We start from the raw sequence: 20018 nt of genomic DNA on the forward strand, positions 1-20018 counted from the left end.
ACCACTGCAGAGGGAGCTCAATGTGACCATAATATGGGACATATATCCCAACATGGATGAAAATAAAGAAATGCACCAGCGAAATACGTTAAAGATTTATTTAATTTAGGAAAATTCACGTCACCTTGTACAATTACTCTTTCGTCCATTCCTTAAAACATCCTGAGACACTGAATCGCTGAAACAACATAATTGCATTTTGTATATGATGAGAGGACAAGACACGAGTACACATTCTATTTTTTAACCACTTGAATAGAAAAGGTAAAGTCAAGACTATTTCCTGGCTATACTCCACAGAGCTGTGTATGTCAAAGAGCACATAGTAACATCTACAGCAGAAAAATGCTGTCTTGTCATTCTGTTATAGCCTCCTGCTGTTCACCCCTACACAGAGAGCAGGGCCCTGTTCAAATGGTTTTAACATGCATCCTTCCTACCTTCCTTGAGGTAATTACTGATATCTATGAGACTAGATTAGCCCTTGAAAGACCAGTGATTTCCTCAAGGATGGAAGCATTGTAAAAGTATTGAAACAGACCCAAGACCTGTGCTCTATTGTACCAGGTACACCAGGGTGTCTCCTATGTCTATGCTGAGGCCATTGTCTGTCATGAGGACCTTCCTGTCAGCCAGGCTGATGCTGAAGGACGACTTGTCAGAGATGGGCAGCTTGCCCTGCTCCTCCCTCCCCAGCACGGGCACCCGGCGAGGCCCCAGGACAGGGTCCTCAAAGCGCATCAGCTTCACTTTGGACAGGTCTGCAAGGGGACAGGAAGACAATGTAAATGCTTCACGTCAGTCAGGTCTTACAAGACATAAGGGACGTGTTGAACAGCACCCATAAAATAACAACATTCCGCTAATTGTATGATCAGAGGTTCCTGTACGGAAACAAAGAGCAGGGTACTCCTCTAATTACTACTAGACTTAAACAATTAGTACATCTAAAAGAACAATGTATACACCCTCGGTAAAACTAACTTGAAAAGTGAACAAGGAAACAGCAATAGCCCAGGGCAGGCTATTAACAAACCATGATAAAATATGGTTCAATTACACGGTATCAATAAGAAAGCAGTGAAGTCGCAAGGTCCTCGGGGGTTTAATAACATACCTTTAATGAATCGGTTGACTTTGGATAGTCTGCGGATGATGCCGTCTCTGCTGTCGCCCTGTCGGATGTCAATAGTGGTGGTGAAGAGACCGTTGGACGGCTGGGGGTTGAGCAGGGACACTGCCACACCGGGCTAGGGGACAACACACACAGCTCACTGGTCTGAGCTAAATGCATCATTCACCAAGTGTTCAAATCATTATACGGACATGCATATGCATATGCATGTTGTTGTGAATTATTTACCATGGCTTTCAAAAATGTTTAAGTGCTCATTGTGGTTTAAGAAAAAAATGATGAATGGTCTAAAAAATAAAAAGATGTCTCTCAAAACTCTGTTGATGCAACTATAATGATGCAAAAATCTGTGTGGAGGGCTGATTAAGCAGAAATAGCGGTAGGATTTACTTCGGATCTGAAGACACTGAACGGTTTCCCTGGGCAACAGTCCTCCTTTATTTTGTCATCTGCCTCTGATGTGAATACCACATCTATCTGATCAAGCTGGGGATGAAAAGAGGAGAGCGCGAGAGAGAGCGAGAGAATGAGAAAGCGAGAGAGAACGAGAAAGATTGAGGGAGAAACGATTAGCACAGTAGTTTAATATTTGACAGGGCCAGTGTGCCATGCAGAGTGTGTTCAAAATGTTCCAAATTCATACTGTGGTGAACAGGGGGAGGGCAAATAAAAGAGCATTGGCATTAGCCTGAAATCCTGAAGCGATTGGCGCTGCAGCAAAGTTACCCTGATTGCACATTCAAGGCAACTGTTGTCGTTTCAGTATAATTGAGACTGGCTACAGATGGGATTACAAACTAGATCTTTGTGTGCCAATAGATGCCTCTAAATAAAGGGGGCTGGCTGAATCACTGGTCAATACAGTACTAATAAAGTACACTTCCCTAGTAGGGAATTAGCTTGGATAATGAATGAGGTGGGAAATTGTGTTTTATCAATCTAACCTATAGGGCTGTATGGACAGTCGTGCTCTTAAGCAGATACAAAATAGCCGCATTCCACCCTCGAGGTGAGGGATAAACGAACAGGCAAACTAAAAGAGAAGTCAACAGGAACGAGGGATGTTTAACAACAACGGCTTGATGGATGTATACACTTGTTTCAGTGGTTACCCGGGGGCTAAGAGTTAGAGAACGAACATCAGGTTGTCCTCCACAACATATTCCATGAAACGTGCAGTGCTGGGAGAAAGTGAGGGAAGAGTGTTTGGTGTACCTCCAAAGAGTTAGTCAGATAAACTAGGTTCTCCAGCAGCACGGCCCGCTCGTCAAACTCCAGTTCCAGGTCCAGAACCCTGGCGCCATTCTTCTCCAGGTTTTCCTGAGGAACACAACACACTGCAGTTAGCCTTAAAGCTCTCTTGTTCACATCCATTTGACATACAGCACGGTTTTACAGTCAACACAGGCAATCATCTGGCTTGGAACACAGCCAATCATCTGGCTGGTTTGTTTGATCACTTTGGCACAGCCATACCTCTAGCAATACACCATGTTGAGCTCAACCACTGAGTAAGGCTAGCAAATCACTGTTGTGCTGCCAATGTATGAATACAATTGATTTAATGAAGGAAATCTTGTCCTCGATGTGCTTAACTGTACAGAGAGCTGTTTATTTTTATTAGTCTCCTTGTGAGAATGCAGAGCCTGGCAGAGGTCAGCCGAGAACTGTGTTATAGTGAGACACCCCCCACCCCACCATAGATCAGGGCCCTGGGGGAGCGGAAAAGGGCCAACCCTCCTGTCCTCAGCCTCACCTTGATCATGGCCACGAATGGCATCACTCTCTTCATGTACTTTTTGAGCTCCGGCAGGGCGCCAAGCTCCATGACAATGACCTTGTTATCAGGCAGAACGCCCTTGTTGCTCTGCACACACACACAGGGAAGAACACACACACACACAAACGGGGGGGAAAGAGTGTCAGAGTCTATCATCAAGGGGATTCCAGGTTGTCAGCAGAATGACATTTTCTGCCTCTGGGCAGATCACAGCTCACAGTAGGGTCTCTCCATTCTGTAGCAACTCCACCTCAAAACAACAGGAGGGAACAGCTTGAACTCACATTTTATAACTATCTATTTATAAACAGACTTAGGATGCGTCTCAAATGGCACCCTATTCCCTATATAGTGCACTACTTTTCACCACAAACCTATAGGACTCTATGAGCCCTGGTAAAAAAAAAAAGTAGTGCACTACATAGGGAATAGGATGTCCTTTGGGGCTCAGGTTAAAAACCTAGTTGAGTCAGGTTCATAGTGGATTCTTTCCCCCCAGATTCCCAGTCTGCCTTGTATGATTCCCCATCAGGCAGATTCCTGGGGGTTGGTACTTGCCTTGTAGTGTTTTCCCAGCAGCGAGAGGGCGCTGTGCTGCCAGGAGGGGTACGTCTTGGCCACGTAGATGGTGCAGTGGGAGGGCTTGGCCATGGGCTTCACGTCACCCTTCTGTTGAGGGCAGGGACACAGAAAACAGAGAGCTCAGTCAGTCTGCTAGTACTGTTCCAGTCTTATTAGACAACATCAGTAGCATTACCCTGGCTGCGATGCGCATCAGAGCAGGCAGTCCTGATCCAGCCTGACATCCATTATCACGCCGTCTGGATTAATATGACATGACTGAGAAAAGTCACTCTAGTTAATGCTGCCAAGCCTACTCCACTCCCGTTATACAAGATCACCCTCTGCTGAAACCTATCGGCAGTAGTCATTATCCCGCTCTAAAAGCTACTGTGTGAACCAGTCTCTGTGCCAAGTGGAGCCGGGCATCCGTGAACTCATTTTACATGACAGCTGTCGTCTCTTCCAGTCACCATGCTAGACACTTTACCTTCACGTTCGCTTTTCCCACCCCTCTCTTCTGAGATGAGTAGTGGAAGGTGTGTGTGAGCCACACATTAAATATGTCTAGTCCCCATGGCAGGATGCTACAGCTAGTCTAATGGTGTCTGAGTGTCTCTGAAGCAGAGCTGTTCTCACTGATGGTCACGATTCAATCCGTATCGCGGAAGTTCAGCTATATAGTGCGATTGAAACGTATGGGTAATTTCCGATTGAGTATACAAATGTTGTAAAAAAAAAAAAAAAAAAAAAAAAAGGACAACGCGAATAAAACGTATGAAAGAGAGAGCTTCAAGTTGTAATATTCTCCTTTGCCATATAATTACATATAGCTAGAATCATATATGAATTATAGGATCTGTGCTCCCTGCTGCCTCCAGGCACTTACTAATGGAATGTCAAAATGTAGACAAGGTTGAAAAAAAAACATACATGCTAGAAGCTATGACTATATAGCTCTCCGCCATACATGCTTGTCACTAAAAACAGGCTACTACACAACCATCATCAGGTTAACATCTGTCTAGGACTGTATCCATTTGAGAGTGAAAGCTCATTGGTCTCTGCAGTGCTGTGAGAACATTACTAAAACAATGAGATCTAACATTTCACTCTCAGGGAATGGCTGCTCAACTTAGTGAGATTTGCCTGTAGCCAAGGCCTGGTATTGTCATGGTTTAATGAAGCGACTTGTTTTCTGGCTCAATGTGCTCTGTGAAAGGGAGAAGATTCTGCAGGACCATTGTGTCTCATTTAACAATTAGGCTTTTCATCAAACATTAACCACAAAGGTGCATTTCAAAACTTAGTTCAGCTCCATAAAGCACACATTAATATTCACTCACGCTATTACTGTGGTACTGGTACAAATGTATTGTCATTGCAATAAAATGGCTAGTTCCCTGTTGGCTGTGTGCCCAGATCTCTCTGCACCTTGGCAGAGCGTTAATGTGACCTTGCTCTTAGTGGGGTGCCAGGTAGCTATAGGTCTTACACCTTGCTCTTAGTGGGGTGCCAGGTAGCTTATAGGTCTTACCTTGCTCTTAGTGGGGTGCCAGGTAGCTTATAGGTCTTACCTTGCTCTTAGTGGGGTGCCAGGTAGCTATAGGTCTTACACCTTGCTCTTAGTGGGGTGCCAGGTAGCTATCGATCTTACCTTGCTCTTGGGGGGTGCCAGGTAGGCCTTGAGGCGTATTCTTAGGTCATGGGCTGTCTCCATGACGTACTGAGAAGAGCGCATCAGCACCTCGTCTACTGGACCTGCCACTGGCCACAATGCTTTCATCAGAGAGCCAGTCTGGGGAGAGAGGGGGTATTATGGAAATATTTATGACCACAACCTTTTTTGGGGGGAGGGGGTTGCGGTTTTAACTTCAGTAGGGAAAGCTGATCCTACATCCTTTTGTTTAAGCCAAAAGTAACTGGACTGCGAAAGGGGAAATTGTATAGAAACTAGTTCCAGTACGTACATGCGTAACCTATTAAAAACGTGTTGTTATTCGGAAAACCAAGTATAGCCTTTCATCCCGACAAGGTTCTGATATGGATGTATGGCCTTTAGAGGTTGTCATATTGTGAGCCCTGTCACCCTTACCTTGCCCATGAGACCCCAGGTGTGTTCACAGAGGTGTGGGCAGATGGGGGCCAGCAGCAGGGTCTGCTTCTCAATGAACTGGAACACCAGGTCCCGGTGCATCCCCTCGATGGCCAGCTCCCTGTACTTATCCTTGGCCGCCTGCCAGGACACACACACACAGTTAAGGGTCTCATCACTGGTGATTGGGCACGCTGCACACAGCCCAAACACTGGCAGATGTCAGCTTGTTACCTGGAACTCAAAAAAGCCACTCTTCAACGCCTCCTTGTACATCATCCTCTGATAGTGCTGCTCGGTCTTCATGATGCCTGCATTCATGTCACTGAACAGGGGGAAATAAGTCAACCAGTCTTAGAACTATTCTAAGGTCAGACATTTATCCTCGCTAGAGATCAATTAGTTGGGAGTTTGGATGACGAATCCACACTCATTTTGGTCTCATTCGACTGTACCTGCCGAACACACGGTCGTTGAAGGTGTCAGCTGGCCCGGTCCTCAGGTTGTTCTGATTGGCTATCATCTCCTTGACCCACTCCACCCAGGTGTAGAGGCGCAGGATGCCAGCGTCGGCCATGGCCTCCACAAAGTTAGCGTCTTCCACTGTGTCTCCCGCGTCCGCCAGGGCCATGCGCATCCCTGGGCAAAGGCACACACAACATGGTAAGACTGTGTGCGTTCCCTGAGTGTTAAACACACTATTACAGCGGCACTGCTAGAAACAAGCACTTTGACACTAAAAAAAGCTGAGTTTGATCAATTTGTAAAATTATGCATAATAACAATCAGAGCGTCAAAAAAATTCCCCTCCATCCTCTCCTGTCTTCTACAAAAGTATGTGAAGAGCGCAGTGGATTTAGGCAGTCCAACGTCTACATAAATAACCAGAACGAAGCACTCAGCCTCAGGCATGGCATCATCTCAAAATGATTCATCTCCCATCACCACTCTGGAACAGATGGCATTGATTTCTATCCTCCAAGTAGGAAGAGGAGATCAAAAGGAAGGCAGGAGAAGCGATCCCACTGCTCTGCTCCCCTTTCTGTTCCCCAAATAAAGCAAGCCACCCTCCCATCAGAGGAGAAACAGAAGGAAACATTGAGAAGTAAAGAAAAACTCATTGATTATGCTAACGACTTCCGGGAATAAATGACTGCTCCTCTCATAAACCTTCCTAGCAATTAGGAAGCATTGTGTTAAGAGGCTGGAATGCTTACCGTCAGCAGAGAACTTGGCGATGGCGTCCCTCAGAGTGAGGAAATTGCCCGTGGACTTAGACATCTGATGAATACAAACACAGATCGTTAGGAGGATCACACACACGCTTTTTGTGCAAGACACTGACGTCTTCAGACAAACACACTGCTCCCATTATGCCAGAGCAGGAGACAGAAAAAGGAGAGTTCATTGCAGTTAACATCTATTTGAGGAGGGAAAAAAACACACCTTTTCAGAGTTCAATAACAGGTGACCATTGGCTCGGACTGCCTGCGGCCATTTTCCGCTGTGTACACAAAGATAATCTCCTTGAAAATCATGGGACTCTGGAGAAATTGTCTTACATTCCATACAATCTGCAAGGCGTCAAACCCATAACTGATTAGACCGTGCAGAGGCTTAAAGCTGGGCGATATGGACAAGAATCCGTATCACGATAAATGTACTGAATTATCACGATAACGATAAATTTATAACAATGTGCACCAGTTACTTTTTTTGAATGGTCGTGGCTACCATTGTCTCGTTTCATTTCAAACTCCTCTACGTAAGCCTACGTTCTTCTAGCAAAGCATGTAAACTTTTAAATCTAATTAATATAATAGTTTAGGAGGAATACCGGACTTATACCGTACCCCTGCAGCAGCCCTAGCACCAGAGAGAGGCAAGCAGGCAGGCGGGCAGAGACAGGAAGGTGGTACGTCTCACCTGTCATTGGGCCACATGGCCACGTGGTTGTACAGGTAGTAGGATAGGTGGTTGGGCACCAGGTCCTTCCCAGACACACGGGCATCCATGGGGTACCAGTACTCAAACTCCCTCCTCAGCCTCTGCAGGTGCTCCTTGGGGATGTCCGTCTTGGGGAAGGGAGAGCTCTTGAAAAAGATGAAGTCCCACACCTCCCTGGTCATCTGCTCTGGCCTTACAGAGAGAGAGTGCAGGCACAGACTCAGATTATGTAGTGGCTCCAACCAATAGTACTGTATCCATAACCAAATAGGGATTCAATTCTGGCACAGCGCATTTATCCTCTTCCTCGAAAAGGTATACATGTGCAAAACAGTACATGATTATCATATACATCGCCAACTACTACAATACAAACTTTCTCCATTGCAATATGTTTAAAAGGACATCTGAACATGCTGCAATATCTTCCATCTGCATCCACAGATGCCTATCGCCGCTAAATAAGACAACCGTGTGAGAGTCGAGTGGCGCATACTTGATCCCTAGAGGCGAGGGTCCCTGTCCGTTGAGCACTCCCCCCTGGAGGAAGTGAGCCACGGTGTAGTAGGCCATGTAAATGGTAGAGTCAGATAGGGACTCGATCAGCCACTGCTGGTCCCACGGCAACCTTGTACCTATGACAACAAGCACACCGTACAAAAACAACAACAATCAAACACTTAATGTGAACGGTAAGGGATATGCTTATCATATCATTACTATGGCTTAGCATAATGAATCCACCAATGAAATGGATAACTGATCATTAAGCATGTGAAACGTGTCCTTCCTGCAGTTTGGCACATGACTTACTAAAAAATGCTTCCTTATTGTGGGTATTTTGTCTCCATCTTAAGTCCATGCAAATTCCAAAAAGGCTCGGAACGGTTACTGATGGTCTCAAAAGATGCTCTGGACGTGAGAGGTCCCAGAAAGTTCTGACAATGTGACTCTCTATGGGGTCTAGTTACAGACTGTATTTTATAGCTATAACAAGGCCCAGAGTTGTAAGGTCACATGGTCAGTAAAACCTCCCGGTTCTGCACAGAACCCGCTGTGTTGTGACAAACTAACTCCACCGCCTGTCACCCTCCACCACCGCCTGTCACCCTCCACCACCGCCTGTCACCCTCCACCACCGCCTGTCACCCTCCACCACCGCCTGTCACCCTCCACCACCGCCTGTCACCCTCCTCACCCAGTCCGTAGGTACGAGAGCAGGCGTGCTCCTGGAGCCAGTCCAGAGTGGCCTCAAAGTTCTTCCTCGTCTCGTCACAGAACCTAAAGAGTCAAACATATACAGGAAGCACAGTTTGAACATATCCGTATTGACCAGACACACAGCCAACAAAATTGTCAACACACTGACACATTCCTTTGACAAGGAGCTTGTTAGCAGTGGTATAGTCACTGAAGGGAGCTGGGGTAGTTGAGCGACAGAACAGCGGAATGACTCACGTCTCCAGTGGCTTCAGGCATTCCATGGCCTGCTGTTTCCACTCTTTGTCTCCATAATCCAGATACCTGTCAGACAGACACCACATACTTTAGGAATTTGGCTCAGAAATGTTCAGTTTAGAGTTTCCCTAATAATTATCCTTAGATACTTGTCTATGCTGTCGCTGTCAGGGAGCCTTGTATCCACACTGAATATCGCGCCGTTTCACCATTGCTATCAGTGAATAGACACAAAACAGAAAAACGACCATAAATCAGGGAGTATTTTCAGACTCCCATACTCACCACTGGTCGCATAGTGCCACCACACACTCGTCTGAAGAGCGTGACATCACCTGCTTCTCTGGCTCCATGTAGATCAAAGCTTGGCCCTGGGAACATTGGTAGAGATCCCAGTTAGAAAACAGAGACAAAGAACCGTATCAAACACATCATACAGGTCAGAGAAAGAACCAACAGTAGCATACAGCACCACATTGTAAACATAGTTGCAGAAAATAAACAGACGCAATAAATAGATTGGTATCAAATAATTGATGTCAACCAGGGTACCTTCTCCACCATCATCTTCTGGATGGGTTTCTTGACATCCTGCACCCTTTGGCCCTTGTAGCCTTCAACCAGCATGATCTGAGAAAAAAAAGACCATTCATTAGAAAATCTGAGAATGTGGACGTTGATTTTTCATATACTATTGTATGTTGTTGTATACCTCTGATGCACATCTATAGCCCCCAATATCCTGAAATGTTCTACGGGGATAAATAAAGCTGCATTGTATTACACGCATGCATAGTCGAGATGTTCTGTGTAGCCATTAGGACTCACCCCTTCATAGAAGCCCTTGAGGTAAACCTTCTCCTTGGCCTCTGCCAGCTTCTCACGGTCATTCTGGCTCTGGATCTTCAACTCGTCACACACCAGAGGAGCAGACAGGTTCCCATAGCCAGGGATCTCAATGATGGGCACCTGGAGGAGTAGGTCAGCAGTGAATATTAGGCACATACTGCACTGTCTGATCATTTAGGACATGAGAGGCAAGGCAAGGGTGTCAAGTATGACTTAAGCTTACTGGCTCAAAAGGTAGGACCATCTTGTCTTCGATACCATATTTCTCTCTCAGGGCCTATAAGAGGAATCCAAGTAATCTCCAATTACGTCACCAACCAAAACACATTTTGCAATGCATAGGTTAACTAAAACAGACCAGTAGCCACAAACGAGCACAGTTCTGTACAGTTAGTGTCACCTGTTTCTTTTTGATATCCCTGAGGGCAGCGATGTCATCAGGTGCGTCGGACGGTACGCTGGTGACAATTCCAGTGCCTGGGAGAGGGGGGGGGGGGGGTCACAAAACAAGTGGACCAAAGTCACATGACTAACAAAACCAACATCTACAAACCCCAAGAAATGCCCCTGCTGTGTCCTCTGAGAAAGTCACTGCCTTTTCTATCAAACACAGGAAGATGCACATTGGAGCGAACAAAGCCATAGATATCTGCATTCTGATATTTCAATTTAGCCACACCATTTTGATGCAGATGTAAACGCCTGGAGCAAAGCGGACCAAAATGATTCATTGTAATGACTCATAGTGCAGCATCCCCTCAGGTGTACATCAGTAAGTCACAACTTGTCTGTCGGCCCTGCGTTCAAGACCAAAATGAGTTAAAGAAATGTATGATAAACAAAAAAATAGACCAGTTTACAAAGGACAAAAATGTCACCGCTGTGCCATATAGCGATAACTGATACACAATACGACACGGATTTAAAATGTAGCATTTTTCAATTTACCAAAATAATAGCAACGTTTTGGTACTGTCCATACGTAGATTTTTTTTGGTCACAGGTTCAGGAATGGCTGAAAAATTGCAACATTACCCGGAGACAAAGCTGCAAATCACACTGTTGGGTGACTTTAAAAGTCCTAGTCAATCAATCAATAATATAATACTCTTAGCAAAAAAAAATATTTACAATCTGTAGAAATGACGAGAATAGAAAGGTTCAGAACTTGTGAAACATCACAGCTGAGTAAAAATATAAATCTAAAAATAAAATGGATGGTGTTCAGAGATTGATGGGAGGGGGTTGAGGGGAGCTGAATAATGGGATTAAAAACAAAAAGAGACCTATTGTAAAATATACTGTGTCCGTAAAATGTATATTATTGTGCATTTGGAAAGTATTCAGACCCCTTGACTTTCTCCACATTTGGTTACGTTACAGCCTTATTCTAAAATGGATCAAAAAATGAATCCCCTCATCAATCTACACACAATACCCATAATGACAACTAGAAAAAAGGTTGAGATTTTTTTTGCAAATGTATTAAAAAATAAAACATTTACACAAGTATTCAGACTCTTTGCTAAGAGATTAAATTGAGCTCATGTGCATGTTGTTTCCATTGATCATCCTTGAGATGTTTCTACAACTTTATTGGAGTACACCTGTGGTAAATTCAATTGACTGGTCATGATTTGGGAAGGTACACACCTGTCTATACAAGTTCCCACAGTTGACAGTGCATGTCAGATCAAAAACGAAGCCATGAAGTCAAAGGAATTGTCAGTAGAGCTCCGAGACAGGATTGTGTCGAGGCACAGATCTGGGGAAGGGTCCCAAAAAATGTCTGCAGCATTGAAAGTCCCCCAAGAACAGTGGCTTCCATCATTCTTAAAATGGAAGAAGTTTAGAACCTCCAAGACTCTTCCTAGAGCTGGCCGCCCGAACAAACGGAGCAATTGGGGGAGAAGGGCCTTGGTCAGGGAGGTGACCAAGAACCCAGAGCTCCTCGGTGGAGATGGGAGAACCTTCCAGAAGGACAACCATCGCTGCAGCACTCCACCAATCAGGCATTTATGGTAGAGTGACCAGACGGAAGCCACTCCTCAGTAAAAGGCACATGACAGCCCGCTTGGAGTTTGCCAAAAGGCGCCTAAAGTGCTCTCAGGCCATGAGAAACAAGATTCTCTGGTCTGATGAAACCAAGATTGAACTCTTTGGCCTAAAAGTCAAGCATCACGTCTGGAGGAAACCTGGCACCATCCCTACGGTGAAGCATGGTGGTGGCAGCATCATGCTATGGGGATGTATTTCAGCAGCAGGGACCAGAAAACTAGTCAGGATCGAAGGAAAGATGAACGGAGCAAAGTACAGAGAAATCCTTGATGAAAACCTTCTCCAGATCGCTCAGGACCTCAGACTTGAGCAAAGGTTCACCTTCCAAATGGACAACAACCCTAAGCACACAGCCAAGACAACTCCAGATTGGCTTCAGGACAAGTCTCTCAATGTCCTTGAGTGGCCCAGCCAGTCTGGACTTGAACCTGATCTCCAGAAATCTGAAAATAGCTGTGCAGCGACGCTCCCCATCCAACTTTACAGAGCTTGAGAGGACCTGCAAAGAAGAATGGAAGAAACTCCCCAAATACAGGTGTGCCAAGCTTGTAGCCTCATACCCAAGAAGACTCGCTGCCAAATGTGCAAACTACCTGTCTTCCAGGACACCTTCAGCACCCGATGTCACAGGAAGGCCAAAAAGATCAAGGTCAAAAATCACCTGAGCCACTGCCTGTTCACACCACTATCATCCAGAAGGTGAGGTCAGTACAGGTGCATCAAAGCTGGGCCCGAGAGACTGAAAAACAGCTATCTCAAGACCATCAGACTTAAATAGCCATCACTAGCACATAGACGCTGCTGCCTACATACGACTTGAAATCACTGGCCACTTTAATAAAATGGAACACTAGTCATTTTAAATCAACTTTACACATCTTGCATTACTCATCTCATATGTATATACTGTATTCTATACTATCTACTGTATCTTAGTCTATGCCGCTCTGACATTGCTCGTTCATATATATTCTTAATTCCATTATTCTAAATTCCATTGCTTTACTTAGATGTGTGTATATGTTGTGAAATTGTTAGATATTACTGCAATGTCAGAGCTAGAAACAAGCAGATCGCTACTCCCGCAACAACATCTGCTAAACACGTGTATTTGACCAAATATAATTTGATTTCAACAAAGTACTGAGTAAAGGGTCTGAATACTTACGTAAATGTGATATGATCTATTTTTTTTAATAATTTATCAAAAATGTTTAAACCCCTTTTTGCTTTGTCGTTATGAGGTATTATGTGTAGATCGAGGGGGGGGGGGGGGGGGACAATTTAATCCATTTTAGAATAAGGGTGTAACGTAACAAAACGTGGAAAAAGTCATGGGGTCTGAATACTTCCCGAATGCAGTTAAAAGCCTGTGTTGTTCTCCATTAGTTGACTTCAATTAGGGGAGGGGTGGTAGTGTTGGGGGAATATAATAAAGACACAGAAAATAGATTTATCAATAAAATATGGGAGATTGGAAATGATGCAGGCAATTACATTGATGGAAGCTGATCTACCCCCTAATAAAAAGTCGTCTTTGTTGTCCATCTCAGCAATGTTCACTGTGCTCTACAATGACTTATGTCTCGTTCACTTTAGCTCTTAAAAAAGGAGGACTGCCTCAAGCCGTCTCAATGTGCTCTAGCAGAGACAGGATGGCTGCAGTTAAAAAGCGGCATTTGGAGCATTCTCAAGACTTTATTCCAATACCTTTGTCCTCCTTGATGGTAAGCATGGGCAGGGCATAGATGGTCCGGTAAGACGTCAGCGGGGCACTAAGAGCACATCCCAGAATATCCTACAGAGAAGGTAAAAAGACATTTACCGCTATGAGTACGTGGTCACATAGTGTCACACTGTGCGTGCGTGTCAGAGGGAACTCAGGCTATTTAACGTACATTATTGCGTAAGTGTGTGTGCAGACACTTAAACATAAGGATGTCATTTAAATGTGCACACCTTTCCCAGAACATCCATGATGACTGTAACCTTGCCGTTCTCCTTGGTGAAGCCTTGGTAAGACATGTTCCTAGCTGACCTCCTCGTGCTAATGAACACGTCTCCACAGGCCATCTCGAAGGCTATGTACTTGATGTCAGGGTGGACCCAGCAGTTAGTCTGGCCAAACATGGTCTCTGGTCTGAGAGTAGCTGCCACCAAGAAGATGTTCTTGCCTTTAAGGCCACTGAGGGTAACAGTTTTCAGAAGAGTATTTGCACAAGGTGGATGGTAGTCGTTCCCCAACTAGCAACAAATGTTACCTGCTATCAGGCCAAACTGCTAGGTCTAAAATGTGACAAAGTTGATTGTATATCATATCAATGACAATGTAGGTCATGCTAAAAAATACACTGTCTGGTCTGCTACATACAGTACCTTAGTTTTGCAGGGTAGGGCTCTACAACCTTCATCTTGATGAGGGTATACTCCTGTGGTCCAACTCCCTAGAATGTAACAACTTTATTATAGAGCTGCAGCTACACAGAAGAGGGACAAAACCTCCTTGAGATTATGTTCCTGCCATCCAGGACATCTATACCATGCAGTGTCAGAGGAAGGCCCTAAAAATTGTCAAACTCCAGCGACCCAAGTCATAACCTGTTCCCTCTGCTACAGCAAGTCTAGAACCAACATGACCATGAACAGCTTCTACCCCCTAGCCATAAGTCTACTAAATAGTTGATTAACTAATTAACCAAATAGCTACCAGGACTATCTGCACTGACACTTTTGGCACTAACTTTGACTCATCACATACACTGCTGCTACTGTTTATTATCTGTCACTTTATTCCAAGTTATATATACACATATCTACCTCAATTACTTCATACTCCTGCATATCGACTCGGTACTGGTACCCCGTGTATATAGCCAAGTTATCACTACTCATTGTGCATTTATTATTATTATTATTATTATTTCTCCATTTTCTTTCTCTCTGCATTGTTGGAAAGGGCCCGTAGGTAAGCATTTCATTGTTATCTGTAGTTTCCGAAGCATGTGTTAAATAAAATGTAATGTAGTAGAAAGAAAACCTCACCTCTCCAGTCTGCCTGTCATGGTCCATACACGGCTGTCCATCTTTTGGAGAGTAGATGGTATACCTGCGAAAAGTTACCGAATGTAAATCAATGGAATAATGCTACAAGGTTTACGCATGACAAGGTTATAATAAACCTTTCCAGGTTCTAAACATACCTTTTACCAAACTTGATTTTCTTCCTCTCTTTCAGGGTGATGAACTGCCACCTCACGAAGGAGTCGTAGAAAGGGTTGACATCGGTTGTGATGAAGGAGCGTCGCCAGTCCACCTGTGATATAATTATGCTTAAGAACCTGGACAGCACCTGAAATACTTTCAAAGTGTAGTAATGGTTGTTGATCTGTACATTTAGGTCTGAATCTTAACTTGAGAACGACACATTTAACTTGCTACAGTACTGTTTTTAATTGGTTAACGTTGCATAGGCATACATTTAAGTCATGTTTTTTAAAAATCTGAGCGGTAGATCTCAGGCTTACACTGCCTCAGAAAAGGTTGGTGACCACTGTTCTAGTTTTACCTGTTAGCACTATGAACGTTTCCCTTAACTGCGGCAATTGTGATCCAATCAACGCAGTATTACCCATTTTCAATGAAACATACCAAAATGAACAATGCAAGAGATTTTGTTGTAGGCAGAAGAAAGCATCAGAGCAGGATTCTTTTGCATTGACACGCACGACTCAGCCCGGACTCTACACAGACCGGTGCGGCATAAACAGAGCTGCAGTAGGCCTAGATGCAAAAAGACCATTGTCAGATGTGGATCTGTGCCGTTTACTTTGAACTGGACTGTGTTTACAGCATGAGCGGTCGTGAGTAGATGCGCTTGTTTTGATATCAAAGCGAGAGCTGCATGTAGTCACATGTGCACATTTTGTTCATAATCTGTCTAGTTATGGAGTTATTAGCCCAGTTATAGATCATTTGTAGTCAGCAATAGGGGAGTGATTGCTTCCTACAAGAGAATAAAATGTGTGCATTTATTTTATTCTTGTACCCCCTTTTTCTCCCCAATTTCGCGGTATCCAATTGTCCCATCGCTGCAGCTCCCGCACAGACTCGGGAGAGGTGAAGGTCAAGTGCCATGCATCCTCCGAAACACGACCCCGCCAAGCCGTACTGCTTCTTGACACAATGCTCACTTAACCTGGAAGCCAGCCACACCAATGTGTCGGAGGAAACACCGTACACCTGGTGACCGTGTCAGCATGCATGCGCTTGGCCCGCCACAGGAGACGCTAGAGCGCGATGGGACAAGGACATCCCGGCCAGCCAAACCCTCCAATAACACGGACGACGCTGCACCAATTTTACGTCTCCTCGTGGATCTCCCGTTTGCGGCCGGCTGCAACACTGCCCGGTATCGAACCAGGATCTGTAGTGATGCAGTGCCTTAGACTGCTGCGCCACTTGGGAGGCCAAAATGTGTACATTTCTAAACATCTTTGAAGAGCGAGTCAGGTAAAGAGCTGTTTCTTTTGTCTTAAAGGGGCAGTGTTGTATTTTGAGACAGGCTTCAATAAGCTAAGTAGCCAATAGGCACAGTATAGCATAATTTCTGATTCTGATAATGGTATGGGAATAATGGTATGGGAATAATGTATTTTATTTTGAAAGTTGTTTCTTGCATCAAACAACATTTTAAGTCACCTTGTCTGAAGGACACGTTGATAAACAGGGTAATATCAAGCTATGCGTGTTTTTTTCAAAAGTCTCATGGAATGTAGGCCCACATTGAACATAATACATTGGGTGTTTGCCTTGCGGTGTGAATAACTACACTGTTTATATTGTGCCATATTACCAGTCACCTTGCCATGGTTAAATGCGGTGGTTCGCGAATGCTACCATCTATCCACGGTTTCTGGTTAGGGTAGGTTTTAAGTCACAGTGGGTACTACATTTCCTATATACTTCCTTATAAACTCAGTCAGCGTATCCGTGTATGCGTCTAGATTATAATCGCAAGCTACCCGAAACATATCCCAGTTCACGTGATCAAAACAATCCTGAAGCGTGGATTCCGATTGGTCAGACAAGCGTTGAATAGTTCAAAGCACTGTTTGAGTTTCTGCCTATAGGAAGGGAGGAGCAAGATGGAGTCGTGGTCAGATTTGCCGAAAGGAGGACGGGAGAGGGCCTTGTAAGCATTCCGGAAGTTTGAAAAGCAATGGTCGGTAGTCTTAGCAGCGCGAGTAGTACAGTCGATATGTTGATAGAACTTCGGCAGCCTAGTCCTCAGATTTGCTTTGTTAAAATCCCCAGCTACAATAAATGCAGCCTGAGGATATGTAGTTTCCAGTTTACATAAAGTCAGTCCAGTGAAGTTCCTTGAGTGCCGTCGAGGTATCGGCTTGAGGTGGGATGTAAACGGCCACGGCAATGACAGAGAACTCTCTTGGGAGATAATATGGTCGGCATTTAATTGAGGTATTCTAGGTTGAGTGAACAAAAGGACTTGAGTTCCTGAATGTTCCTAGAATTACACCATGAGTCGTTAATCATGAAATTACACCCCTCCGTATCCTGGAGATATTTATTCCTGTCTGCGCGATGTATTGAGAAACCTGCTGGCTTCACCGAATCCGACAGAGTATCCCGAGAGAGCCATATTTCCGTTTAACAAAGTATGTTACAGGCCCGATGTCTCTCTGGAAAGAAATCCTTGCTCTAAGCTCATCAACTTTGTTATCCAAAGACTGAACATTAGCGAGTAATATACTCGGAAGCGGTTGGTGGTGTGCGCGCCTCCTAAGTCGAACCAGCAGGCAGCCTCGAGACATTATCACTCACCTTCACACCCATCATCTTCAGGTCTTTCACGGCCATGGGTGGGAAGTACTCCAGCCAGTGCGCCGCATTTGCAAACGGCACTATCTCCATGTCACTCAACCCCAGAGACTTCATTATGTCCCACTGGAATTTCGACCCTCCAGCCTTTGCCACTGCTTTGCTCTGATGATCACACACAAGAGATTACAATGAGATTACATGGTGTATGAATGGGAACAATTTCCCCCAAGAATATGAGTAGCGCAGAGGATCAATTTCATAAAAAGTTCACCTTTTTGCCCTTAGCTTTGTCCTTGATGATGAACTCATCTGCAAACTTGGGCTTCTCCTCTTCTTCCTCCTCCTCCTCAGGAAACTGTGGTGGGTTGCCGTAAACCTCCATCTCTCTCTTCAGCTTGTCTGCACAGGCCTGTGGATTAAAATACATTTTAATGTCTAACTTCCAACCATGACCATGTATAATGTACACAGCAAACAAGTGATTAAAATTAACTCACTTTGATTGGCATTCCTGTACAATGCAACCCAAATGGGAATAGGCATTGCTTTCCTTTCAAGCGTTGGAAACCAACAGCAAACTACAAAAGAAAAAGACAGATATGTCAGCAAATTGTAAAATGTATCTTTCACAGAGGATATTGAACATAAGACTAATAGTGCTAAATGTAAGTCAAATCTATATAAATCTTACCTCGCACTTCGAAAGGCAGAAAGTATGACCAAGATGCAGCCTTCCATTCATGTAAGGGTAGGGGAAGGTGACAAAGTATTTGTTTTTGCTACAAAAGGAGAGGGTGGTCCATTACAAATTGGTTGGGAAAAGTGGACATGAAAATTAAAATAGAGCGTTGATGATCATAAAATAACAGTCCCAGTAGACTTACTTGGTGCTTTCCCCAATAGTGGTGGGTGCATCACAATCAAACGTTCTTTCCTTCTCCCATTTCTGCTGGATGTCCTCTTCTATCTTTCTGAGGAAGTCCAACTTAGCTGTTCCCTTCCGCTCCTAAAATTAATGTAATACATAATTTAAACGTAGATTTTTTAAATTATTATTAAACATCAAATAGGCGTCTTAACTAGATAGCCAGACGTAGGTCTCTTCCCGGTGACTAGTTTCGTCTTTTCAAAGTAACGTGTTAGCTGCTAGCTAGCACGCTAGTTCAAGTTAGCTAATGCTAATGCAGCTAAGTGCTAGCTAACAAAGTAGTTGGCTAGTTATGCATAACATGACTAGCATTAAACCTGAAAAACATCATACATGCACAAGTGGAGTAAGTAGCCACGACGTACCGTCATCTTGATATAGAAATATACCGAAAACGGTAAAAACTGATAATCTGTCAAGAAAACCCACGCCACCAGCTTCGGCACTTGGCTGATGACATCTACACTACAGCAAGGGACAGCTCATTCACCCTATGCAGACTTCTGGGAAATGTAGTATAAGCGAGTGGCTCTTTTGTAGCATATGGACACAGACTACATTCTCTGGAGTACAAAAACACAATAAGAATATTTCACGCATATAAAGATATAAAACTATATATATATATATATATATAAGACCTTGTCTAAAATCGTATCAAAATCATTTCACCCTGTTTAAAAAATATATATTTTTTAAACAGGGTGAAATGATTTTGATACGATTTTAGACAAGGTCTTATTTTCCTACCAACTGAGTGAAGAGTCAACCCTGGCCTGGCTCCAGTATTATTGAAACTTTGAAATTGAATTTTAAATAGATTTGCAAAACAAGAGAGAAATCCTACAAAAAAAATTTTTTTATTTTTTTATTTTTTTATTGACAACAAATCAATACAGAGAGTACATGAGAGAACACAAGTATATATAGATTATATACAATGGACAATTGAGCTAGGAGGTACAATATCACATTACACAAAGACCTTAAGGGACATACATACACTTATAATTCGAACAGCTTTTATTGTTAGTAGAGTATTTAATTGTCTTAAAATACAGCTCAATTTATCTTTGTAGTGTAAGAAAATGTGTTTTTTTTTGTTGTAAATTTACATTTGTGAATATGAAATTGGGCCAAAAGAATAATGAAATTAATTACATTAAAATGTTTCAGCTTATTCCTATCGTAGGTAAAGAATCCAAGCAGTACATCTCTCCACAATAGTGTAAGACCTTCATAAAAGTGTTCAATTATAAATCTACTGATGTCTTGCCACAGTTTTCTTACATGAATACAATGCCAAAAAAGATGCAACACTGTTTCTGGGTGGTCATTACAAAAGGAGCAATTTGAGTTGATATTT

The 20018-nt window shown here is 43.7% G+C and overlaps 1 protein-coding gene across 1 annotated transcript; it reads right to left on the bottom strand.

Moving 5' to 3' along the window:
* Positions 1 to 84: 84 nt before the first annotated feature.
* LOC129821294 (leucine--tRNA ligase, cytoplasmic-like) lies at positions 85 to 19132 on the bottom strand. The gene is made up of 32 exons (XM_055878796.1): positions 19018 to 19132; positions 18609 to 18730; positions 18416 to 18503; positions 18222 to 18302; positions 17996 to 18133; positions 17725 to 17886; positions 15084 to 15196; positions 14926 to 14989; positions 14260 to 14327; positions 13843 to 14068; positions 13594 to 13681; positions 10226 to 10302; positions 10049 to 10102; positions 9805 to 9945; positions 9529 to 9606; positions 9262 to 9347; positions 8977 to 9042; positions 8717 to 8799; positions 8015 to 8153; positions 7498 to 7710; positions 7018 to 7075; positions 6789 to 6852; positions 6027 to 6210; positions 5806 to 5896; positions 5572 to 5712; positions 5134 to 5274; positions 3474 to 3584; positions 2892 to 3002; positions 2351 to 2455; positions 1526 to 1621; positions 1118 to 1250; positions 85 to 761 (listed from the first exon to the last, which is right to left on the bottom strand). Exons 1-32 carry the CDS (start codon positions 19021 to 19023, stop codon positions 556 to 558), a joined length of 3534 nt encoding a protein of 1177 aa, XP_055734771.1. The 5' UTR covers positions 19024 to 19132; the 3' UTR covers positions 85 to 555.
* Positions 19133 to 20018: the final 886 nt, after the last annotated feature.

Source organism: Salvelinus fontinalis, chromosome 2 (genome assembly GCF_029448725.1).
Source record: "Salvelinus fontinalis isolate EN_2023a chromosome 2, ASM2944872v1, whole genome shotgun sequence".
Taxonomy (NCBI): Eukaryota; Metazoa; Chordata; class Actinopteri; order Salmoniformes; family Salmonidae; genus Salvelinus; species Salvelinus fontinalis.